The sequence below is a fragment of the Lacerta agilis genome, chromosome 7, assembly GCF_009819535.1.
Source record: "Lacerta agilis isolate rLacAgi1 chromosome 7, rLacAgi1.pri, whole genome shotgun sequence".
Taxonomy (NCBI): Eukaryota; Metazoa; Chordata; class Lepidosauria; order Squamata; family Lacertidae; genus Lacerta; species Lacerta agilis.
Window position 1 is genome coordinate 84108412 of NC_046318.1, and position 26016 is coordinate 84134427.

The 26016-nt window shown below is 48.6% G+C and overlaps 1 protein-coding gene across 1 annotated transcript in view; it reads left to right on the forward strand.

Annotated features, from left to right (window-relative positions):
- The window catches only part of ZC3H3 (zinc finger CCCH-type containing 3), a 237882-nt gene extending 212803 nt beyond the window's left edge, over nt 1–25079 (forward strand). Inside the window, exons 11-12 of the mRNA XM_033155958.1 lie at nt 2227–2417; nt 24214–25079. Coding sequence (XP_033011849.1) covers nt 2227–2417; nt 24214–24245 — 223 coding nt within the window. The 3' untranslated portion in view covers nt 24246–25079. The remainder of the gene's footprint in view (nt 1–2226; nt 2418–24213) is intronic.
- Nucleotides 25080–26016: the final 937 nt, after the last annotated feature.

The following is a 26016-nucleotide window of genomic DNA, read 5'->3' on the forward strand; positions in this document are numbered from 1 at the left end:
AGCACTCGGGGCAGTGGATGCCATCGGTCGCAGACTCTCTCCGAGTTATCCAGGCTGACAGAATAAACTTGGAATGCCAGCCGGCTTGCATCCCCGTGTGCCAATGAGGTGTAAAATACCTCCTTGCTCATTTTTAGGTAAGAATGCCAGGGTGGGTGGGTGGGGTGTCCATCAGGGTAGAGAGGAGGGGGCAGCTGCGTTCCAGTCCCCCTTTTCCGGCAGAGGGAGGGCGGCCGCGAGACAAGAGGAGCTTTTAAATAGCAGGCTCCCTCTGTCTTTATTAGCCCTGCCAACAGAGACGTCAAACATGATAAAACATCACATTAGCCGGATTTGCTCAAAGGCACCAGAGCCTGCGGGATGGGACAGGCCTTGAGCCAATGTCGGGGGGGGGGGGGGCGAGGCTGGGCAGGAGGAAGAGGGGAGGGCAGGTGCTGGGGGGGGTGGGGGCCTGAAGCAGAGCCAGGACTGGGCTCCAGCACCTGTTAAGTGCCAGCGCTTAGGTCAGGAGCCTGTGAAACGAGGTACGAAAGCACACGGCAGCGTGGTTTAGTGGTTAGAGCAGCGGTTCCCAATGTGGGCAGCCCCACCCCCGCGTCTGTCAGACTTTGAAAAGCTAGCTGTCGCTGGTTCAAGTCTGTCAATTTCATGGAGTGAGTTAAACTAAATAGTTTTAACTGGATTTTGAATAAATGTGCAATCAATTGTTACCATTTTGAATTGTGTTATTGTGTGTTATTGTGTTCTCGTCTTCCTCAGTGGGTTGTGCAATGATGTTTTTTTTGTTTTTTTTTACTGGGGAAGGGGCATAGCTTATGTTCAAAGATGGGTGCTATGTTCCTTCTTGGACTGATTTATTGTATAATAATAATAATAATCATCATCATCATCATCATCATCTTTACCAGGGCAACGCGCTCCTAGATTTCTCCCAGCTTCTGCCTACTGTGATTTTAATATTTTACCTGCTTAATTCTGGCGGCCTTTGCAGCATTAAATTGTATCTCCCAGTAGCATTAAAAGCCCTGCATTTTTATTTATTTCCCGTAACATGTTTCACAATAAAGCATAGACTAAAAATGATTTGTTTTTATTTACTTAAGTCATCACCATACAGGACAGAAACAATAAAACAAAATAAGTTTATCCAAAAAAACCCAGCACTTCCTTAAAATGCCTGTTGAAACAATAAACTCTTTGGTTATTAGCCTGAAGTTCAGCAAGGAGGGTTCTTGTCTTAATCTCAATCAGGAGCGAATCCCATAGACTTCGTACCACAGCCTGAATGCCCTGCTTCAGGCAGTTAGGAACCTTGCATTTGAGCCAAGGTGCCCCCCCCCAAGAGAGACCCCCCCTCCAAGATCTCAGTGACCAAGGTGGGCATTTTCGGATGCTGTGCGTGGCATGGAGAGCAGGGACGGAGAAAAGTGTTTTTTTGTCTCTCTCCTAACAGTAGAACTCATGGACCTCCAATGATGCTGAATGTTGGAAGACTCAGGATAGATAAAAAAAAGTCCTTCACACAGAACATAGTTAACCTGTGGAACTCCCTCCCACAGGAGGCAGTGAGTGGACAGTTTCATAGAGGAGAGGGTTATGGGTGGCTACTTGCCTGTATGGCTCTGTCCTTCCTCCACAGCTGGAGGCAGCAGTGCTTTTGAACACCAGTTGCTGGAAACCACGGGAGGGGAGAGAGCTCTTTTGTTCAAATCCTGCTTGCTGGTTTCCTGTTGGGGCATCTGGTTGGCCCCCTGTGAGAGCAGGATGCTGGACTAGGTGGGATCCGGCAGGTCCTGTTCATGTTCTTAAGTTAAGAAGAAGTTGACCTTTAAAAAAAAGTTCAAAATGTACACAAGACTAACAGTTGATGATAGTTACAGGTGGGTAGCCGTGTTGGTCTGCCATAGTCAACACAAAATCAAAAATTCTTTCCAGTAGCACCTTAGAGACCAACTGAGTTTGTTCCTGGTATGAGCTTTCGTGTGCATGCATATCTGAAGAAGTGTGCATGCACACGAAAGCTCATACCAGGAACAAACTCAGTTGGTCTCTAAGGTGCTACTGGAAAGAATTTTTGATTTTGAGTTGATGATAGATAGATAGATAGATAGATAGATAGATAGATAGATAGATAGATAGATGTGTGTGTGTAATAAAATTACATATTAAAATACATGGCAGCTTTACAGATTGCATGAGCCATTGACCTTTGTTTTTCTCCTCTAGGAAAGAGGAAGCTGAAGAAACGCCAGGGCCTTCAAGGGCGGAGCATCGGGGAGACGTCTGGAGCCCCGAGACCCCCTCTCAGACCGGCAGGCTAACTAAGCTGCCCTCCTTCATCTCTCTCCAGTCGCCCCCCACGTCCCCCAGCGAGGAAGACCACAAGCCTGAGAGGGATAGGAGTGGGGAAGATGCAGGTACAAGCACAGCTTCTGGTCCTCAGCAGCCGGAGACGTCCTCCGGCACTATGTCAGTGTTCATAATGTATTCAGGGAGTTTCTGGATTCTGCTTCCGGGGAAATGATCAGCCAAGAGTTGGAATTTGGGGTGTGTGGAAGATAGGAAGATAAGAGCCCGCTGCAGGGCTGCCAACTTGAACAAAATATTGGGTAAGCCCCGCATAATCACAAGACACAGCGCAAACGCACCACTTGAGTGGCAACGCCCACCAACTGGGGCGCAGGAAACAGCCTCCTCAGATAATAATAATAATAATTTATTATTTATACCCCGCCCATCTGGACGGGTCTCCCCAGATGATTTATTGGGGAGGGGGGCAGGAATCTCAGCTCCTAGCAACTGGCTCCAATGGCCTGCTGGATCAGGCCAATGGCCCCTCTAGCCCAGCGTCCTGTTCTCACAGTGGCTGAACAGGATCCAAGCACCAGAGCCCTCTCCTCATCGCTGCCTCCAACTGTGGAGATACAGCATAGTCGTCCTGGCTAGCAGCCATCGATAGCCCTCTGCTCTATGTATTTCTGAAAATTTGTTAGGCTCTTGCAAGTGACAGGTGTTGCAAAACTGGATGAAAAAAAATGTGGATTACCTTGGCGCCAAAATCCTTTTTTGAAGTAGGAATGCAATAGGGCTCTGCTTTCTTCAGGGACCACTAAATGTTCTTGGGGAGCTCACAGGCTGAGCATGAAGGCAGGTGCCCCCCACTCCCGGAGTTTTGCTTCTTTGGAGAGAGGATTACCTCTGCAGATGGCGATTCCAGTGACCCTTCATGGCTCAGCCTTTGCAGAGAGTGCTTGGTTTGCTGGGTGGCTAGCCTGAGTCCCTTCGCTTGCCAGCTCTTTGCAAGGCCGGCCGCAGGCAATCGTTCAAGAGCCTTCCTTATCCTCTCTGTTCCTTTCTGCTGGGGGGCTGCAAATCCCTCCGCCTTCTCGCGTTCTCGTCGCTGTGGCGAGGGCAAAAGCGAAGCCTCCCGTTGCTCCGGCGCTAATCGTCCGCAGGTAATGCGCCTTTCCATATTTCACCTTCCAGTTAAATGGTTTGCGCCGGAGCCGTCGGTCCTCCCCGTGCTAATTGTAACCGAGTGCACCAATGTCGGCCCTTCCAATCGAGTGCTAATTTAATTAGAAAGCACCCATTTTAGTTAATTTGTTCGAGAAGATCACTGCAGGCTCCTGGAGAGAACAGATGTTCCCCTCTCCCCCGATGAACATTCTGGGGTTTGTAAATGACTCCACTCAGCCTTGTTTAGGAGAGAAAAGAGGATTTTATGGTGGCAAACGACCCTTTCTGTAAACATTTTACAGCTCTCTGCACGTTTGAGTGAGGATAAACCCCTGGCAACTCGGCGGGCTGCAAATTTGCGGCCATACGGCTATCATTTTATTGTCATATTTCACGGTCGTAACGTTAATGGAAGATGCTCGCTCCAGTCTTTTTTAACAGCTCCGCTGAGCACGCTCAAAACACTTTCGCTTTGGAAAATTCATTGAGGTACAGCGCTTCAGTTTTTGTTTACCGCTTCCGCTTCTGCAGGGATAACTCTGCAAGAGCCTCCTTTCCCTCCCTGCCAATGCACACACCTGTATCACGCCAGCGGGCCTTGCCCAGGTCTGGGCAACACAGGTTAAGAAGTGTTCAGAGAAGGGAGGACAAAATGATAAAAGAGTCTGGAAACCAAGCCTGATGAGGAACGATTGAGGAAGTTGCAGGTGTTTAACCTGGAGAAGGGAAGACTGAGAGGTGATATGATAGACATCTTCAGATATCTCAAGGGGCTATCACATGGAAGATGGAGCAAGCTTGTTTTCTGCTGCTCCAGATGGCACAATCTGAACCAATGGATTCACATTGCAAGAAAGCCGATTCCAATTAAACCTTAGGAACAACTTTCTGAGAGTGAGAGCTGTTTGACAGTGGAACAGATTCCCTTGGAATGGGGGAAGAGGTTTTTAAACAGGCTTTGGATGACCATCTGTCAGGGATGTGGTTCCTGCATTGCTGGGGGTTGGACTAGATGGCCCTTGGGGGTCTCTTCCAACTCTACAATTCTGCGATTCTATTATTCTGCCACCTGCCACCTGGCGGCTCCCTGGACCAGACAATAGCTTATGCAGTCCTGAGTGGCCCTTTGCAACAAGAGGCTGAGTTGCTTCATTGTGGGGAGAGAGAAACTGGGCTAAAACTGTTTATCCTGTTTTGCAGGAAGGAAAGTGACTGGGAAATGGACTCCCTCCTGTGGGAGGTGATCAAGTTCCATAGTTTAACCATGCGCTGTGTGAAGAAGGGCATTAGGCTGCGGGATTTGAAGTATCAGCAGAGAGAATTAAACAGTTTCCCAGGCACCTGAAATTGTGTTTTGAGGCAAAAAGAGACAAATGGAGGAGGAAAAAGCAGGGTGTGGAGAATAGAGAGTTTCGTAGCCAATAAGGTAAATTTCTGAACCCCTTGCCCCCTCAAAAGGTATGCCCCACTTGAAGTGGTCGGAGCCTCCCAAGCTGTTTTAATTGATGGTGAGGACTAGAAACCTAAGAGAGCCAGTTTGGTGTAGTGGTTAAGAGCAGCAGACTCGTAATCTGGGGAACCGGGTTCGTGTCTGCACTCCTCCACATGCAGCTGCTGGGTGACCTTGGGCTAGTCACACTTCTCTGAAGTCTCTCAGCCCCACTCACCTCACAGAGTGTTTGTTGTGGGGGAGGAAGGGAAAGGAGAATGTTAGCCGCTTTGAGACTCCTTCGGGTAGTGAAAAGCGGGATATCAAATCCAAACTCTTCTTCTTCTTCTTCTAATGAACCTAACACTGAATAGCATGCTTCTCAGAATAGCTCCTTGTAGATCCCAGACTTCACATTGGGGGATACCTACAGCATGCAAGAGCAACACTGCTCTTGGGTATCCCTTTTACGGATCCTACTCCGTGTTTCAGGGTTTCCCTGACTCAACAACAGCACCCCTGGGGTTTATAATCATAGAATCAATAATAGAGTTGGAAGGGACCCCCAAAAGTCATCTAGTCCAACCCCCTGCAATGCAGGAATCTCAACTAAAGCACCCATGACAGATGGCCACCCAGCCTCTGCTTAAATACCTCCAAGGAAGGAATAGAATCATATGATTGCACAATTTATTCCCGGCACAAGATTCTGGAGTTTCATTTCCTCTCTGCAATGGGCTGTTGCGTCCCAGGCGCCATCTACCTTTCGGTATTTGGGAGAGTAGCAAGCTGGTCTTTGGGGCTCCTGGGGCTCCGCTCTGCTGAAACAGATGCAGGGCAGGGACATAAAATGGGTGCGGGGACAGATGGGCAGGGGAGGGCGGGGGTTTGAATCTCATTCCTGTCACGTTATTTATTAATCTGCCACCTTTTGGCCAAAAAAAAACCCCCACCCCAAGGCAGCTCAGAAACAATGCAGATGTGAATACAAACATATCAATGCACATGCGACATTAACCTGCGACGTCCGTATCATGAAGTGCCGCGTCTGTGCATGTGCGCGACACGATTCGGCGCTTCTGCGCATGCGCGTGATGTCACCGCATGCTTCTGCGCATGCGCGATGCAGCAAACCTGGAAGTAACCCGTTCTGTTACTTCCGGGTCGCCGCAGTGCGTATCCCAAACGTACGCATCCTGCAGTGTACGTAACATGAGGTATGACTGTAATTGCTGTTTCACCTCTCACACAAGCCCTCCCCCCACCTTAAAATTCATCTCAAATAATGGTCCTGGTAAATTCAAAACTGATTATTATTTTTTGCCTGGTGCAATAATGCAGCTGTGATGATAACGGTGTTTTTGTTGTTGTTCAGTCGTTCAGTCGTGTCCGACTCTTCGTGACCCCATGGACCAGAGCACGCCAGGCACGCCTATCCTTCACTGCCTCGGTGTTGGTTGTTTCTTTATTGACTACCCTTCATCCTGAGGTCCAGGAAAGGTCACAACACTTAAAAAATAATAGTTTGAAAACAAATCACCTTTATAAAAGCAAGGTGATTCCTCAGCACGCACCCCTCAAGTGTCAAAAGCCAGTGTGAAGAAGGACATCTTCAGCATCCTTCAGAAGCCGTGCAACGAAGGTGCCAGATGCACCTCTCTGGGGAGGGAGCGCCGCAGCTTAGGAGCCACCACAGAGAAGGCCCTCCTGATAGTTCCTCTGCCCTGTGTGAGATCACCGGGATACCCAAAGCAAAATCCAGCACCCTGCCCTCTCCTTGCCATTAAGCTGCCTACTCAACTCTAGCTGTCCCCTCCTGTTGCCATTGCCCCTGCCTCTTTCTGGGCTCCTAGCTGTGGCAGTGGGTGGCAGAGCCTCTTCCAGTCGCCCTGCCTGCGTCCACAGCAGTTCAGGTTCAGAGAGTTTTTAGAAAAGCCCATTAATTGCAGGGAGACCTGTGGGGTCAGGAGTCGGCTCTCAGAGGCCTCAGATGTGCTGATTCATTTCAGCGAGGCAGGAAAAGGCCCCAGTGGGTTGAGCTCTCTGCCTCCATCCTTCCGTGTGTGTTCCTACACACCCAGGCGCACCACTGCGTGGCTCCCTCCGTTTCCCAATTTCACACCACGGCCCAGTCCCCTCGCCCAGGCTCTGTCTCATCTGGCGAATCCAAGCTCCATCAGGCGTACAGAAATGAGTTAATTAAAAAGCATCACAAACTACTTTCATAATTGAGTTAATAAACCTCTAATATAATTGCTTTCCTAATGCAGAGTCTATCAAGCTGCAGGTAGCGTGTGCACATTCGTGGAGCGGCGGATGTCTTGTCGGTCCGTTCTTGCTTGCCTGCCCACTGGCCCCTCCCTGGGCCAGAAACTCCCCTCTCGGAAAACGCAGATTCTGCACTTAAGAACAAATTATTTGAGGTGGATTGTGTCACTTTCCTCAGGGTTGTAGCCAACTGCTCAGAGTAGACCAACTGAAATTAACAGACAAACTTAAGTTTAGTGATTCCATTCATTTCAGACTGACCCTTAGTTTGGGTGCTTCTTGAATCTTTCTCAAATGTAGAATCTTTTTGGCAAAGAACAGTGCATGCAGAAGAATTGTAATTCCTGGAGAAGAAAGGACCCAGAGCCATGAAAATCTGGCCCCCCTGCCCCCCCCCCGGGGGGAGCAATGCTGCTTTTTGCAGACATGGCCTGCAAACATTCAGGTTACCTCCAGAACTACTAGGTTTTGGAACTAGCTTTTAAAAGAACCTAAGAGCCCTTCTGGACCAGGCCAATGGGCCGTCCATTCCAGTCTCCTGTTCTCACAAGGTTCTCACCAGATGCTCATTATGGGAAGCCAGCAAGCAGGATCTGAGCACAAGAGCCCTCTTCCCTCCTGTGGTTTACAGCAATTGGTACTCAGAAGCATTGCTGCCTCCAAATGTGGCAGCAAAGGAAGAAATAGCTGCGATTCTGAAGAATCGGAATTATTTTACCGGGGAAAACATATGCAAGAAGCTCGCTTTGGGAAGTTTGGTGCCAGAGCCATGTCCCGTCGGCCCACAGGAGTCAAAGGTACACTACCCCGACTCATGGAGGCTCTATCACGACTCATGTCCATTTTTTAAACTTTCTGGCCACCCCCCTTGCTCCCTAGCCAGCTCTCGTTCAGAATGCAACCCGTGCCTTCCCGTCCCCCAGGGAGCTCTTGGAGAATGTGCTTTCTGATCTCTTCATTTGTGTGCCTCTAATTGTGTCTGCAGGTCCCCCCCCATCTCCTCTCTCCTTATTGATTTGTTGGCAACTTTCAAATCTGCCAAGCCTCCTGCATTTGGTGGGCCTGTGAGGCTCACTTTTTTCTGGATTAATTGTGGCACGGTCTTCGAAAGCTCTTTCCTCATGTAACGCAGAGCCTTTGTATCCCTATACGCAGAGGAAAGGGCATTAAAATCTCACTTGAGAGGCTTGGAAATATTTCCTGTTCCAGTGGCTGCATCTGACAACCCCAGCTTTACCACCCTCCCACGCTAGTTATTTACTTGGCATCGGAGTCGATGGAACTGAGATGCGTCATAGAACTGGGGAGTTGGAAGGGACCCCAATTGCCATCTAGTCCAACCCCTGCAATGCAGGAATCACAGCTAAAGAATCCCTGACAGATGTGAGGCTGGAGCGGAACACTTAAGGCCAAAGGCAGCTCCCCACCACCGAAAACACAGGCAGGCTGCAGGTGGGGTGAAGCTGCTCACTGCTATCAGGACAACAAAGAGGACAGAGGTGTCTTCTTCTGTTTGTCCCCGTGCTAGTTTTAAGTTGCTGGTTAATTTTTCTAGTAGGGTTGTTTCCCATACTACTTGTTACATGTTGACTCCTGACAGGTCTTTCCAGTGTCTGGTTATGATGTTTCTGGTTGCTGAGAGTAGATGGATTATGAGTTCCTTGTGTTGTAAGTGGGCATTCTTGTCTTGGAAGATGTTTAGTAGAGCCAGTTGATCTGTAAAAATGTTTTATGGAAAAATACGAGAGACATTACACACACTTTGTAAACCAAGAAAATCTTTAATAATAAAAAATGAAAAAAAGAGGGACAGCAAAGAGGACAGAGAATTCCCAGCCAGCAAGATTGATGCAAATTAGAAGTGGTACTGGCCCCAGCTGCAAAAAACACCCCGAGGGTGACTCTTGAATTGACCACCTGGTCACTACTATTTTATTTTATTGTACATAGACACACAGTGAGAGAAGGAAACTTTTGTTCTTCTGTCAAGAGGGGCGCTTCCTCCTCTTACTTGCTGTTTCTCATTTGAAAGACTGCTTTTCATTTACAAAGAGAGTTTTGCATTCGCTCAACCAGCTGTCCTGTGCAGGAGGACGCCATCCCCATTTTACAGGTTGGAAGCTGAGGCTGAGTAATTTGCTGGCGGCCACCCAGGTGCCCCCAGAAACAGGGGGCAGGTCTCTGGTGCCCGAACTGCAAATTTACAGAGCTGCAATGTAGTTGCATATCTCTCTCTCTCTCTCTGCCCCCCCCACTCTCTCCCTCCCTCTCACTCTCAGCAAGTTTGGGACTCACTCTGGAAACTCTGCTATGTCAGGCTTCTGGCCAGGTAGCTAAGCAGGAATCCTGAAAGCCAGAAGGGCAGGGCTGGAGCAGGGCAAGACCAAAGGCAGAAGGAGTCGGTTGCAAGCAGGATTTCCAGGGAGACTGATCTCACCCAGCAGGGCTTCACAGAAAGTGTTCTAAGTAGTGCTCAGTGTTCCAAGTGTTCAGACCACGCAAGTACGGAATATGTGTGAGAGCTAGAACCTTGACTTTTGATTTCAAGCAAACATGATGATTCCCAGGATGCCAAATTGCGCTGCCAGGTGCATGCAAAAAGAAGCCATGAGCTTGCAGAAATACAAATAGAAGTTAGGGGCCAGAACTGAGACCTACAGTTCCTGACACATGACAGCCAGAACTGGAGCCCCCTGGCCTGTTGGGAGAACAGTGGAACAGCATGCTAGGAGGCAGAGAAGACCCCCGACAAGACCCCTTTCTCTGGAGCTGCAGTCCATGGCTGCCTTTCCTGGGGCTGCTGTCGCTTTCCGCTCCTGGTGGCCCGTAATGGATCACTCCCTGCCTGCTTCATGTTTGGCTGCATCCTGTCAGCTAACAGGGAGCTCATCTGCTGCATTTTATGGCCAGTGAGTCGCGAGACGGAACCATTGTGTTTGTGAACGAGTTGACAAGTGGAATTGAGGGGCCGTGAAGCATACACGCTCAGTGTCACCGGAGATTTGTGCTAACCGCCGCCCTGCCCGAGCGGCCAGCAAAATGCTTGGGGGATTCCGTCATTCCGCCGGCTGGATTACCTCTGGCGGTCCCTTTCACCGCAACGGCCATGAGAGCTGGCTCCCAGACAATATGCCCTTACCCAGGGGGCAAGGCGCAGGCACGCGGAGCGTCAGCCTCAGGAAGAAACAGGGGCTTCATCTCCACCTTCAGGCTGAGCCACAGAGGTGAAACAGAGGCAGCATGGCTTGTGTTCCATCAGCAACCGCCTTTTGCCCCGAGTGAGAGGTGATAAAGATGGAGAGGAGACGTGATAGCCATCTTCGGCCTCAGCTCGGACTCGGCCATGGCCCAGTAGACCTGAAGGAGCGTCTCCACCCCATCACTCAGCCCGGACACTGAGGTCCAGCTCTGAGGGCCTTCTGGCGGTTCCCTCCCTGTGAGAAGTAAAGTTACAGGGAACCAGGCAGAGGGCCTTCTCAGTGGTGGCTCCCACCCTGTGGAACGCCCTCCCATCAGATGTCAAGGAAATAAGCAACTATCTGACTTTTAGAAGACATCTGAAGGCAGCCCTGTTTAGGGAAGTTTTTAATGACTGATGTTTTAATGTTCTTTTAGTCTTTCGTTGGAAGTCGCCCAGAGTGGCTGGGGAAACCCAGCCATATGGGCGGGATATAAATATAAATATTATTATTATTATTATTATTATTATTATTATTATTATTATTATTATTATTATTATTATTATTATTTATTTATCTTCAAATCTCTGAAGGGCTGGCACACGGATAGTAAAGCAAGCTTGCTTTCTGCTGCTCCAGAGGGTAGGAACCTCACCAATGGATTCAAATTGCAAGAAAGGAAATTTTGACTGAATATTAGGAAGAGTTTTCTGATGGTGAGGGCTGTTCGACGTCGGAAGGGGAGCTGGCAGACTTTCCTTCGCTGGAGGTTTCCAAGCAGAGGTTGGGTGGCCACCCGTCAGGGATTCTCTAGCTGTAATTCCTGGATTGCAGGGGGTTGGACTAGATGACCCTTGGGGTATTTTCCAACCCTGCAATTCTATGGTTTTGTGAACCCTAGCGGGGAGTTGAGCCTGGGACCTCTTGTGCTCAAAGCATGTCCTCATGCATCTTTGTAGGCATGAGAGGTGAACGGTGAGATCTCTGCAGATGCTCTGTGGACCTTCTCTCCAGAGAAAGGACACGCCAGTTCCTGGCCATGCGCAGCAGCATTGCTTTGGAAGTGGGAGTTAGGCCCTGGTTATCTTGGAGCCTCTGAATAAGAGCATCAGACCTTTAAAGCCCTAAACGGCCTCAGTTCTGTATCCCTGAAGGAGCGTCTCCACCCCCATCGTTCTGCCCGGACACTGAGGTCCAGTGCCAAGGGCCTATTGGCAGTTCCCTCACTGCGAGAAGCGAAGTTACAGGGAACCAGGCAGAGGGCCTTCTCGGTAGCGGCACCTGCCCTGTGGAACGCCCTCCCGCCAGATGTCAAGGAAATAAACAACTACTGTATCTGACTTTTTAGAGGACAACTGAAGGCAGCCCTGTTTAGGGAAGCTTTTAATGTTTGGCGGACTATTGTATTTTAATATTTTGTTGGAAGCCGCCCAGAGTGGCTGGGGAAACCCAGCCAGATGGGTGGGGTATAATTATTATTATTATTATTATTATTACACAGTGGCCAACCAGATGCCTGTGGGAAACCTGTAAGAAAAATCCGAGCACAAGGGCCCTCTCCCCTCCCGTGGTTTCTAGCAACTGGTATTCCTCCTCCTCCTCCTCCTCCTCCTCCTCTTCTGTGTCCTGATATGACCTCCAAGAATAACCTAGAGTGCCCTCTGAGGTCTTTTAAGTGATGCATCAATGTCATGTGGGGAGACATTCTTGGTGGCTGTTTTTCCCATGCAGGCAATCTCCCTTTCACCCCGAGTTTAATCAAGGCCTAAATGTGAGTATCCTCCAGAGGCAACGTGAAATATTTGGGCATGCATTTATCAGCTAGGGATAAGTTGTGTTATCAGCATTTCTAAGAAGTGTGTTTATCAGCTCTTTGGGCAATCATTTTTAGCTTTGAATTTCACCGTCGTAAAGTTATCTCCTTCATCCAAGCCTGTGTGCAAATGGTGAACCGTTGCCTAATTAAATAGACAAAATGAGGGACTTTTCAGTCACCTGGAGACAAACTAAACAAGCAAGATTTAAAGAAAAAATCTCCAGAGATGCTCATAGGGTGCTTTAAAGAAAAAGGAATGCCACTTCCCCCCCCCCCACCCCGAAGGTTGGTCTCTGTATCTGTTTCACTCTGCATAAAATAAAATGAGAGCAATGTACAGTTTAGGTTTCTGAACTGTGAGGGATGTTTGGATTGTGGACTTGGGCAGCTCAGGATTTGACCTTCCAATCTGCTTTGGAGCGGAGGCTGGATTTGGGCTCCTCCAGTAAGGAGCTTCACTTTCTACTTTCAAATATCCCTCAGACCTGGGCAGTTGCTGTGTCTCTTTGGTGAGTCCTGGTGAACACTCTCCACGAGAAGAGCTCCAGTTGATGTCTCTGAAGAAGCCTCCCCTCACCTGGCACCCTCCAGACATTTGGGAAAATAAAAACAGCATCCGGTCCTCACAGGTGCCTCTTTTGGGAAACCTGCAAACAGGATTCGTGCAAAAGAGCCCTCTCCCCTCCTGTGGTTTCCAGCAACTGGTGTTCCGAAACAATTTTTTGTTCCTTAATGAATTTTTTAAATGCAGATAATAATAATAATAATAATACTAATAATAATAATACTAATAATAATAATAATAATAATAATTATTATTATTATTATTTATTTGTACCCCACCCATCTGGCTGGGTCTCCCAGATTACTTTTTTTACAAAAGTTTGTAGGAACTATGTGAAGAAGGGACTTCCTTCTATCTGTCCTGACTCCCAATGTTCAACTTCCTAGGATGTCCGCAAGATCTAGTGTTATGGGAGAGGCAGGAAAACTTATCTCTTTCCGCTATCTCCATGCGATGCCTAATTTTCCAAGCTTCTATCATGTTTCCTCTTGCTCGCCTTGTCTCTGAGCTAAAAAGTCCCAAATATTTCTGTTGTTATTGTTGCATCATGTATTTTGTGTTTCTATACCACTCCATGATCTTCCAATGAAGATCGATATATAAATTTAAGATATAATAGTAACCTTTCTTTGTAGGGGAGAATCCCCTGAATCATTTTGGTTGCTCTTTTCCAAACCTTTTCCAACTCTACAATATCCTTGCGGAGGTGAGGCAGTTAGGGTTTTTGCGAGTTGATGTAAACACCTGAGGGGTTGCCACATTGGGGAAGTCTGCCCTAGGGACCATAAAGAAGGCTGATCGCCGAAGAATTGATGCTTTTGAATTGTGGTGCTGGAGGAGACTCTTGAGAGTCCCATGGACTGCAAGAAGATCAAACCTATCCATCCTTAAAGAAATCAGGCCTGAGTGCTCACTGGAAGGGCAGATCCTGAAGCTGAGGCTCCAGTACTTTGGCCACCTCATAAGAAGAAAAGACTCCCTGGAAAAGACCCTGATGATGGGAAAGATGGAGGGCACAAGGAGAAGGGGAGGACAGAGGATGAGATGGTTGGACAGTGTTCTTGAAGCTACTAACATGAGTTTGGCCAAACTGCGGGAGGCAGTGAAGGATAGGCGTGCCTGGCGTGCTCTGGTCCATGGGGTCACGAAGAGTCGGACACGACTGAACAACAACAAGCCCTAGGGAGAGCTGCTTGTCGAAGAACAAAAGCCAACCATTTTGGCAGAACGCTGCAGCTTAGTTTCCGCTTTTTGGACCCCGACAGCTTCTCCGCCTGCCGCTCAGGCCCGGGAAAAATGTGTGTTGGTTTTCACGAAAAGTACGAGAGCATCTCGGAAGCACGAATTCTCTCGCTGGCGTGACAAGCTCAGCAGAAGCGACTCGGGTTTCCACCGCAGCGGCTGGCTCCCGCTCTCCTTCCCAGCCTCGCAGTCTCCTTTGCTCGAAGCTGTTCAATCATCATAATGAAAAAGGGGCTTCTTAGCGGAGCTTTCACTAACTAGAAATTATATACCTGGTTCCCGGAAGATAGATTGTGCCGCTCCCGAGATACGGAGGGTGGCAGGAACAAGTGAGTGACTGCGTCGTCTGCCACCAAGATGGATCGCACAATTTGAACTATCTACCAGGAACTTTAACCGAGGGTCTGGCGGGCGGGCGGGGTGGGGGGTGGGCTTGCTGTAGTTTCTGCAGGGACGCTGCCTTCCAAGTGGTAGGCCAGAGGTATAGTCCTTTCCTCTTGCTCAGCTCAATGCAGGATATTTATCGGGCCACCCAAGAATGAACCACCACCACCCCCCATCCGCAAAACTCTTTGATAAATGGCAGCAAACCTCGAAGCCTGTTCATTGAAGCGGCACCAGGCTTCTGCTTTCTGGATATTCCTTCATTTGCTGTCCTCGTGTTTTATAATGGATGGTGTTGCATTTCAAAATGATTACTCATTCAGATTAGTCTTCCCTTTTTTTTGCATATCCTGTATTGATCCTGAGACCATTAATACTCTGTGGGTCTCTTCGCTGAAATTGGGAGATTTCCCTGGCCCTCCTCCCATTCTCCAAAGAGGGGCTGTGCGGGGGGGGGGCATGCATTTAAAACCCCACTGGGGGGCTTGACCAAGTCACTGTCTTGGCCCCCGTTCCTCATCTGCAACAAACAGAAAGATGCTGGCCCACCTTGCAGGGTTATCGTGGGGACAGAGCGCTGCAGCAGGTTCAATACGCTGCAGTTACATCCAAGTCATTCCAACCCCATCTGCTTCTTTAGTCCTTCTGGGGATAATGTAGAAGGTTTTGCAGAATTCTGGAACCTTATTTGGAAAGTGGCCTGTTTGGGGGGGGAAGGAATAAAATCAAAGCACTCTGTAGCCAGGATCCAAAGAACTAGTATTTGGAGTCCTCCTTGTTGGTTTATATTATACAGGGGTGGCCAACTCTCAAGAGACTGTGATCTACTCACAGAGTTAAAAACTGGCAGTGATCTACCCCCTTTGGGGGGTTCAGTTGTTGCGCTTTTTTTTAGCTTCTTTGGGGGGTGCCAGTGATCTACCACAGACGTCCAGTGATCTACCAGTAGATCACGATCTACCTGTTGGACGTGCCTGATTATTTTATAACATTGCATTTTAGGGCTTAAAGTACCTGGTGCCTGTATTTTTTCCATACAGAGCCAGTTTTGTTGACTTTTACACCATAGTTTTACACTGCATCTTTAGATGTGGCACTTACGGGACATTTTATCGGAGCCCCTCAAGAGGATTCCATTCCTTTTACGGTCTCAAGATGCAAGTCCAGAGTTGGGGTTATTGTGCTTTGCCGCTGAAGGCAGGAATGGCCTGGGCCTGGGTTTTCTGTTTCCTTAAGTTCTTATTAGGGACCTCAGAAATTTAATTGATTCCCTCTCTCTCTCCCGTGCCAACTTGTGCCTGCAAGTGTGCAAGAGCATGTGTACTTGTGCACGTGCAGGTGTGGCAAGGGTTGGGGAAAGCAGCCATGATCCAAAGGGGGGGCGGGCGGTCAAGAGGGCAGAAGCGGAACCAAATTAATATACCGGTAAATCTGGTTAAAATTCTGGGCACCCACCCTTCTCGTCTCGCGCACGTGTTGCTTCCTTTTAGTACGTTTTAAAAATTCTCCCCTCTCCCCTCTCTCTGTTTGCAATTCATAATTAAGTTCAGCCAGAACACAGATGAGAGTTTTTAGCTGTTTAATGTTCCGTCAGGGCCTCTCGTAGTTGGGGAGGTGGGGGGGGGAGAGACTCTGGGGCGGGGATGTGACAGACAATTTTACAGTGTGCCTGTAAGAATTTCATAGCGCCTCGTAAATAAATAAATAAATGACAGCACGCTCTCCCCCCCCCCTCGCCGCCACTCCGCGACTGGATTTACGAGGAGCGCTGTCCTTCAGGGGAAGGAAAAAACAATGCGATTAAAGAGCCCTCTGCCACCAGCCCCAGGGGGGGAAAGTGGGGCTGACATGAATGGCAACTAACTCCCTCTCGGCCGCCTTCGCTCGCATCCCGTGGCGGCACCCTCCCTCCCTCTCAAGCTTGTCTTCTTTTATCCGCACCGTCTTCGAGCATAAACGAAAAGCTGCCAATATTATGGCTCAGGAAATATTGCCGGTCTCGTCTTGCAGCTGTAAATCTCCCCCTCTTTTTTTTTTTTTTTTTTCTCTGAGGGCCCTCCCTGATGAAGGGGCAGATGAAGGGGAGCGACCACGTTGCATATTTATTGTCTAATCTGTAATGTTAGCCTCTGGAGGTACACCGTTAATAGAGATGGTCCGAAACGGAGAGGGCATCTCCACCTGCTCCTTCCGGGGCAACCTCCACCCTTTCCCCTTTCCGGTCAGTGCCAGCCTGCCTGCTCCCCGCTCCCCTCTCTCTTCTCCCCGCTGAAAACTTACTCTTCTCCCCAACAAGCAAAACTCGGGCGAGTGTCACAGATGCCGTTTCCCCCCTCAGTCCACGCTGCTTCTTAACTGCTTTTCTCCTCTGGCACTGGAAACGCGAACTTTGCAGCCCGTAAGATCCTCTGCATTCTCAAATTCACTATATTGAAAGCAAAGTCATGTATTGCTGCTGCTGCTTTGGCAATCCCTCGTAGCCGAGTAAGATTGTCTTCCATGAACACGGTTTTAACAATGAGTCCGTAAGTGACTGTGGAGGCCAGTTCTAGATCCACACATCCTTCCACAGTGGGGGCTTAGGTTTCCAGGTGGGAGTTGATCACGGTGAGGGTTTGCCAAGCGTGTCTTCTTCTTAGCACATTTCTCCCGTCCTGAGTTTGAGTGTCTTCAAAGCCCATGTCACCTTCAGTAAAGGCTGTTCCCCAATTGGAGCGCTCGCAGGCCAGTGTTTCCCAGTTGTCGGTGTTTATACTACATATTTTTAGATTTGCCTGCTGGATCGGGGCCGTTGGCCCATCTAGTCCAGCATCCTGTTCTCACAGTAGCCAACCAGATGCCTGTAGGAAGCCTGCAAGCCCTCTCCCCTCCTGCGGTTTCCAGCAAATTGTATTCAGAACCATTGCTACCTCTGACCGCAGAGGCAGAGCACATTCTTCGTGGTTGATAGAGCATCCATCATGGCTGATAGCCATCAGTCCTCCATGAATTTGCCTAAACCCCTTTCAAAGCCATCCAAGTTGGTGGCCATCGCTGCCTCCTGTGGGAGGGAGTTCCAAAGATTAACTATGTACAACGCAAATAAGTCCTTTTTTCATCTGTCCTGAATCTTCCAACATGCAGCTTCATTGGATGCCCAGAAGTCCTAGTGTTACGAGAGAGGGAGCAAAACTTTCCTCTTCCCTCTTCCTCCATGCTATGCATCATTTTATAACCAAGTTTCTCAGACTTGGGTCTCCAGCTGTTTGTTGGACTACAACTCCCATCATCCCTGACCACTGGTCCTGTCTAGCTAGAGGTGATAGGAATTATAGTCCAACAACAGCTGGGGACCCAAGATTGAGAAACACCGTACCATGACACCTCGTCGTTGCCTTTTCTCCGAACTAAAGATCATCCTGAATGCACGGTAGAAGGGGTGGCTGGAGGGGCCCCCGCGCAACAGTGATCCTGAGATGCCCAGCCTTAGCTTAGAGCCCTTGAAAACCATCTAGAAAAGGCTTCCTCAACCTCGGCCCTCCAGATGTTTTGAGACTACAGTTCCCAGCATCCCTGACCACTGGTCCTGCTAGCTAGGGATCATGGGAGTTGTAGGCCAAAAGCATCTGGAGGGCCGAGGTTGAGGAAGCCTGACCTAGAAGGATGCCTGCTCTCCTCTAGACCTTGCCGGATCTGCCACCTCCTTGGTGCCTCTCCTGCCCATACACGGGTGGGGACCCAGAGGTCTGCTTGCCTGCTGCTGACTCCTTTTACGCAGCATTAGCCGGCGTCGCAGGTGACTAATGGCAAAGTCGGGGGCGACTGCTGGGCCTCCCTCTGATGTATGGTTGTTATATTAAGGGTGGAAAGGTGCTAAATGAGCCCTCTTTATTTTACATAAATTAGCTCAAAAAGCCATGCATCAATGCCACCGCCACTTACAGCCCTGCCCAAAGTTTGTCTAACCAAGTTTTAAAAGCCGGGGAGGAGGGCTAGCTATGAGATTTTGCCACGTTCCTCATGCTTCTTTGGTGGCGCTGCTGCAGGAGGGACCCATGGTTTCCCAGCGGGGGAGCCCAGCGGGGTCCACGTGAAGAATCTCCGGCACGAAAGGCCTTTCCCAATATAAAGCCTAGATCCTTCTTGGAACCGCCCCAGGCCCTCAAAAGGCAGCATCATTCCAGCAGGGGCCGTGACACCCGGGTTAAGTTCAGTGCTGGGGGGAGCGCTGAGATGGGTGTCCCTTGTTCTTTTCCAGGCAGTGGAGAGAGGGGTCAGCTTGGAAACCTGAAGCCTTGTGACTTGGCAGGCATTGTAATGTAAAACCCATCCTGGCTTCTCAGGCCTTAGAGACATCCATCAGTCCCCGATCTGAGTCGCTACAGGGGGCCAAGCTGGGCATTCGCCCCCTCCTCAGATTAAGCCCCTTCCTCATTTATGATTTGCACACCCTGTGGGCACCCCAGCCTCTGGTCCCTGTCAAAGAGAGAGAGATCACGTGAAACATTGATCTGAAGGAAGGTTGCAGCGTTTGTGATTTTTTAGTTTAGAGGAAAGGCGAGCAAGATAGAAGTTTATAAAACTGGACAGAGAAGCATTTTTCTTCCTCACTCATAATACTAGAACTTGTAGACGTGCAAGGAATCTGAATGTTGGAAAGTTCAGGACAGAAGAAATAAAGTCCTTTTTCACACAGCACATCGTTCAACTGTGGAACTCCCTCCCACAAGAAGCAGGGATGGCCACCAATCTAGATGGACAAATTTATGGAGAAGAGGGCTTTTGATGGTCACTAGCCCGGATGGCTGTGCTCACGCCACAGTTTCTGAATACCATTTGCTGGAAACCAGGGGAGGGGAGAGTTGCTTGTTGTTGTTGTTGTTGTTTAGTCGTGTCCGACTCTTTGTGATCCCATGGACCAGAGCACGCCAGGCACGCCTATCCTCCACTGCCTCCCGCAGTTTGGTCAGACTCATGTTGGTAGCTTCGAGAACACCGTCCAACCATCTCATCCTCTGTCGTCCCCTTCTCCTTGTGCCCTCCATCTTTCCCAACATCAGGGTCTTTTCCAGGGAGTCTTCTCTTCTCATGAGGTGGCCAAACTCTTGGAGCCTCAGCTTCAGGATCTTTCCTTCCAGTGAGCACTCAGGGCTGATTTCCTTCAGAATGGATAGGTTTGATCTTCCTGCAGTCCATGGGACTCTCAAGAGTCTCCTCCAGCACCATAATTCAAAAGCATCCATTCTTCGGCAATCAGCCTTCTTTATGGTCCAGCTCTCACTTCCGTACATTACTACTGGGAAAACCATAGCTTGAACTATACGGACCTTTGTGATGTCTCTGCTTTTTAAGATGCTGTCTAGGTTTGTCATTGCTTTTCTCCCCAAAATACCATTTTCTGGCAACCAGGGGCGGGGAGAGTAGCTATCGCGCTCATTTCCTGCTTGCGGTTCTTCCACATCCTGTGGGAGCAGAATGCTGGATGAGATGGGCCATTGGCTTGATCCAACAGGGCTCCATCGGGGGGAGAGTGGTCATGTGCTGAACACACACTTAGAAACAAGTGAAAATTTGCACCCCTAACCAATTTGCACCCGCGGCAACTGCCCCTGCCCCCCCCACGCCCCTGGATTCTGTCTCTAAACCAGGAATGGGGACCTGTGGGTCTCCTGGTGTCACTAGACTACATCTCCCATAATGCCTGGCGGTTGGCCATGCTAGCTGGGGGCTGATGGGGGGGCTGAAGTCCAACGGTTTCTGGACAGCTACGGCTGCCCGCTCCCTGCTCTAAATGCACCTTCAGTAGCAAGTGAGAACCACAGAACTCAAAATGATATTGTTTTTTAACCCTCTTTGTCACTTGCTACTCTGGGCAACTTAACATCAAAAAGCATATGCATGTGTTCATTTATTTTATTTTTTTTATAAGATTTTATTATTTTCCAATAAGACAAAGAAAAAAACAAAATACAACATCAACACAAAACATAATAAACAATAAACATAATCAACATAAAAACAATAACAACAATAAAAGCATAAAAAGAACATATACAAACCTTAACCTCTATCTATCTTTATACATTTCTTGTTTCTAACTTCTCTATTTGGGGGACTTCCCCCGTTCCCTCCCCTGTCTTCAAAAAACAAATACTTCTTCAAGGTAGCTTTATATATTGTTCAATTAACATTTGCCCAAATTTTAATATACTTAGCTTTTACTTAGTCAAATATCTTAATAACTATGTATCTTATCTTAACAACCTATCTTCACATATTTTGACACATACCTCTTTCACATAACAATAATTCCTCTTACCATTTATATCTAACACATATCTACCAAAGCCGATATTCTGTCTAATTCTGCTCATGCATGTGTTCATTTAATCAAAGAGAGACAGATTGTGTGAAGCATTAATCTGAAGAACAGCGTTTGTGATTTTTTTAGTTTAGACGAAAGGCGAGCATGAGCTGGCAGTGTTCTTCTGATGGTTTCTTGTTCCCAAGGTGCCACTAGAAAGCGACCGTTCTTTGGCCCCTAAGTTCCTCCTGCTGTGGCAGAGGGTCTGATCCCAGAGGGAACGGGCAGCCCCAGCCAGTGGGTGGGTGCTCTGTTTATTTCATAAAATTTACACACCGCTTGATTGTTGAAAAAAATAAAAAGGCTATGAAGGACTGGCTCCCAAATTTATTGACAGCTGCACGAATTATTATAGCTAGGAAGTGGAAGGGGCAAGCAGAATATAAAATGAAAGAATGGTATAAGGAGGTGTGGGGTATAGCTATTAATGATAAATTAACATGTGCCATTAAGGTGAGACGGGGAATAGGCAGTAGAAATGATTTTGAGGAGATAGGGAGGGTGTCCGTAGAATTTGTACTGTTAAAACGGAAAGGGGTCAAACCATCGCAAGAGGTGTTGAGATTTTGGGAGGCTGGATAGTTACAATGGAATGGTGGTGGGGCGCACCTTTTTATTCTTTTTATTTATGATTATTACTTTGTCAAAAAAATTAAATTAAATAAGTAAGTAATAAAAAGAAGGAAAACAAAAAACCTCAAAGCGGTTTACAAAACAGTAAAAAGAAACAGCCATACTTTAAGCCCTACATCACTGTTGTGGCCAGTGAGAGCCAGAGTGGCATGACGGTTAAAGTGTTGGACTATGACCTTTGGAGACCAGGGTTCGAATCCCTGCTCAGCTATGAAGCTCTCTGGGCGACCTTGAGGACCAGCCACACTCTCTCAGCCTTGCCTACCCCACAGGGTGGTTGTGGTGATAACCTGGAGAGGGAGAGAACCATATACTCCACCTTGAACTCCTTGGAGTGAGTAAATAAATAAATGACAGGAGTGAAGAGGGAAGGAATGCCCTGGTGCATCTGCTGTAGCCCCACCGGATGCCCTCATCTGCCCTGGCTGCAACAAAACCTGTCTCTCCCCTATCGGTTTCTACAGCCATAACAAGCTCTGTAACTCTCCAACCGTCTGACTTCACCCACAAAGGCGTACTCTTCCATTGTCTCCCAAGATAGACAGAGGACAGCTACAGAATAAATAATAAAGTAGCCTCCGGTTTCTACATTTATTTATTATTTGCATGCGCTTGTTTGTATGGTGCGCTCTGCTCTTGCTACACAGACAGAAGTCCTTAGGATCCCACCTGCCGGACTCGGTTACTTTCTGACTCCTGAGATTTTCCCCAGTTGCCTCCCACGTCAACGCCAGGCTCTGCTTGGCAGCCATGAGATCTAGAAACTTGGTCGTGTTTTGAAAACTGAATCTGTCTGGGTGGTGGTCTCTGTGCCATCTCGTTCCGTGCCACCCCAGAGTTGCTCCCATTGTGCAGAAGCCTTGCTTGCATGGTGGGTTTGCACAGCTCACAGCGCCACTCTATGGTTGGGCTTGGAATGGCAAAGATTTTTTGGACATTTCTCTTTTCCCCAAAAGCAAAAGAAAGTGTCGGTGCCTATGGCTGTGACCTTCTGCTCCCAGCCATGTTTAAAATATAGGAATCTGATTTTTTAAAAGATTTGGAGTTGCAGTGTAGTAGGACCTCATTTAAGGAAAAACAACTTTTTGAGGATTTTCTAGATTGAAAGGTGGGCGGGTTTCTCAACATATCTGGTAACTGAGAAATTGAAGTTTTTTTTAAAAAAATGTTTTGAATAAATTCTGAAGGTTTTCCCCTGTCCCCTTCAGTTCATCAAATGCGCATTTTAAAATTCTAGGTGTGAGAAGTTTTGCCCGGAGTCAATATTTTCAGCGGGATTCTTAAATGTATTGTTCGCTTCCGTTCCTACATTCTTTATCCTGCTGTTTCTCCAAGGAACTCAGGCCTCTGTTTCTCTCTATCCCCATTTTGTCCTCCCAGGAGCCCTGTGAAAGTGGCTGCAGGCCACTGGATGGGTTTCATAACTAAGCCGAGATTCGAACCCAAGTCTGGCCCTCTGCCCACAAAGTCACTTCCCTGAGCAGCCCCTCCGTCAGCCTGAAAGTTTCCCGGCCTCTCCTGCCTTGTTAAGACCTGCCATCCTCTTCCCTGGGATGCTGCTCCTTCCCGAGAGACAGCTCTGGCGTTTTGCATTTTGTCATCCTGAGCAGCTTGACCTTGTCAGCAAACCTGAGCCCTTGGCCGCATCCATCCTGCTAATTCACCCTGCCGTTTAATGTGTGCGGAGCCAGGAGCGCTGGAGTGCTTGAAAGTGAACTGCTCCTTCTCTGCGGGGCTTAAGCTGTCCTGATTTCCGGTGACAAGAATCGCAGAATCACAGAGTTGGCGGGGACCCCGAGGGTCATCTAGCCCAACCCCCTTGCAATGCAGGAAACTTTTGCCCAACGTGGGACGCGAACCCACCACCCTGAGATTAAGAGTCTCATGCTCTACCCACCAAGCTATCCCACCGTTGTAAAAAATGTTGAGCTGGATGGGGTTCCCCGCAAGGAGTTCCCCATTCACTATAGCTCTGATGAGGGGTAATGGCAATGACAGTGGGCACCAGGTTTCCTTCCTGAATTAAAACAGCCCCCTTTTATTAGAACCTAAGACCTTTCCTCTCCTTTTCTCCCAAACACTGCATCCTTTCCTTGTAGGGCAGTCAATCCATCCTCCCTGATCCCTCTGGTTGCCCTTCTCTCAACCTTTTCCAGCGGTACAATGTCCTTTTTCGAGGTTAGGCAGCCAGAAGGGTGCCTGGGACACCCTCGAGTTCCCAAGAGCCTTGCAGATGCATCAGCGCACCTGCCTCGCTGTGGACTAGCAGCCCAGTGGGCTTGGCAGCTGTGGCAAAGGGGTGTGTGTATATGTCAGGATTTGACAGATGAGAACTGGGCCTTGTACAGAATGGATGGGAAGCAGGTGAGGTGCAACATTAGAGCAACCGTGGCTCGGGTCAAGTAGCATTTTCAGGGTGAGGAGGATCAAGCAATCTGATCTATTTCCCAAATGCCAAGAGGGGTGTGTGTCCTTCTCGCTTTTGGTTTATTTATGAAAATATTTCCGTGCCGCTGTATATCCAAGGGGCTTGCAGCACTAAAAACTTTAAAACATACAATTAAACAGTTTAAAAACCAATATCACTTACCCATTGTGGAAGGATGCATTCTTAATTCCCTGCATAGGCCTGGAGGAATCGAAAGGTTTTCAGTTTAAAAGTTGGCGCAGAGGGTGCCTGCTGAATCTCCAGTGGCAGAGAGTTCCATGGGACAGGGCCCAAGACCCTGAAGGCTCAGTTGCTCATTGTTGTCAAACGAGGCTCCCCAACTCAAAAAAATGACCAGCGATGCTCCTGCAGATGATCTCAGCGATTGACGCCGGGTTGTATGAGTTCAGGCCTCTTTTCCTTTTGATAACAAACAACTCTCTCTTCTCTTTTTTTTTTACTCCCAGGGAAGCCTTTGCAGATCAAGCCCAGGTTGTGAGGACGGCAACACCTTCGAGCAGAGCCCTGCGCAGCGGATGGCGCCTCGGCCACACACACCTCAGGGATTCGAAGCCGCCCCGGCGACTAACTCAGGAAGATGCAGCACCGAGACAGACAGGCAAAGGCTTGGCTGGATTTGCCCAGAGGGGCTGCCCCGCTTGTTTTATGTGAGAAGTGGGGTTTGCGAGGGGAAGGCTACCCCAGTCTCCCACACAGCCCAGGAGGGCAGCTTTGTAGTTTTATTTCCCCCCAATAAAGGAGCTTTTCTCTTTCAGACTTTCACCAGCTCCTAATTCAGCTCCGCTGGCCAACACTGCAGGGGGAGCGTCATCCAGAAACGTTTGCCTGGGTCCCAGGCTCAGCGTGGCTGTGCTGGCTTCACATGGGCCCAGCGCCGGGATGGTGGGCTGGGGGGAAGCAGGGAGAGAGACCAGGTGGAAACCTAAGATATAGATTTGTACCCCAGTCCCTATGAAACTTTGCCATCTCAGTCTTGGACCACCTGGCCAGTGTGGTTTTCCCAAGGGTACCAAGATGCAGAGTTAATGGAGATGGCTGCTGATAGATGGGTCTGGCATTTCAAAGCCATTTTGGGTTAATGGGCGAGGGGCTTAAATCTCATGCCTGACCCAAGATTGGCAAAGTTCCTGCAGACTTTGGAGACACGAAGGCAGAGGACAGTTTCTCTTTCTTTCCTGAGCATAATTTTCTTTCAGGGGAAAGAACCCAGATTCTTTGCAAAGTTATTTCTTTGATAGTCAAGGCCAGATTTGGGTCTCAAAGTGATTTGTAAAACCAGCTTGCCTGGGTGCTTTTATTATGCAAAAAAAAACCACAAGCAAAACATTTATATTTGTAGAGGCGTGTTGTGAAGTTCTATACAGGTCTTTGTTGTGAAAAAGAGTCTTGTGTTTTCTCTGGGCGCGGGGGGAAATCACAGGGTTTTCTGGGGTCCTTTCTCCAGACCGACATACTCAACCGATTTCCCTCTTTGGGTGGAGATTCTGGGGAAAGATCTCATGCAGGAAGAGAGCAGGTGCAGTGCATACACAGATTCCTCCCTTCCTCTCCCAGCCCAGCTTTGTATGTGTGACCTGGTTGGACGGAGGATCGGTGCTCTACTCCCTTTTCAAATGAACCATAAAGCCATTCGAGTGAAGTGATACCGAGCCAGTCTTTGCCTGAAACATGCAGTAGGGTCGAAGGTTTCGCAATGACCCTTCTTCTCCCTTGAACTAATCTGGGTGCTGTGACTGATGAGATCCGGGGCAATGGCTCATTGCCCATTTTTGTGGGGGGACCCTCCAATATTTTGAGCACCCTGCTCCTTTCTGCTCTTCTGCAATCTGTCTGCTCCTCCATCAGGTAGTGTGAAATGCAATAAGCCTGTCTTGCTTCCCTTGGGAAGAGATTTTTCTTGGCAAGGAATCTCCCCTGCTGCCACCACAACCTGGGATGCACCCCAGGGAAGACCAAACACCTTCTACTCATGGTGAGCACAGGAGACTGGCCTCCTAGCCTGGGCAGACCATGCTTGATCCTGCAACAGACACTGCCTATCAAATGGACCATGATGGGCTAACCTTTGGCTGAGACAAGTGTACGTGTGTGCGTGTGTGTGTGTGAGAGAGAGAGAGAAGTCTGGTCCACAAGGATTCCACGTCTCCGGATCTTGAAATAACAAGAGTTCGCATCTGATAGGGAGAACTTTGAGGACCTCTTAGTCTGAAAAAGTGACGTGGCGTTGCTGTATCCATCAATGGTTTGGC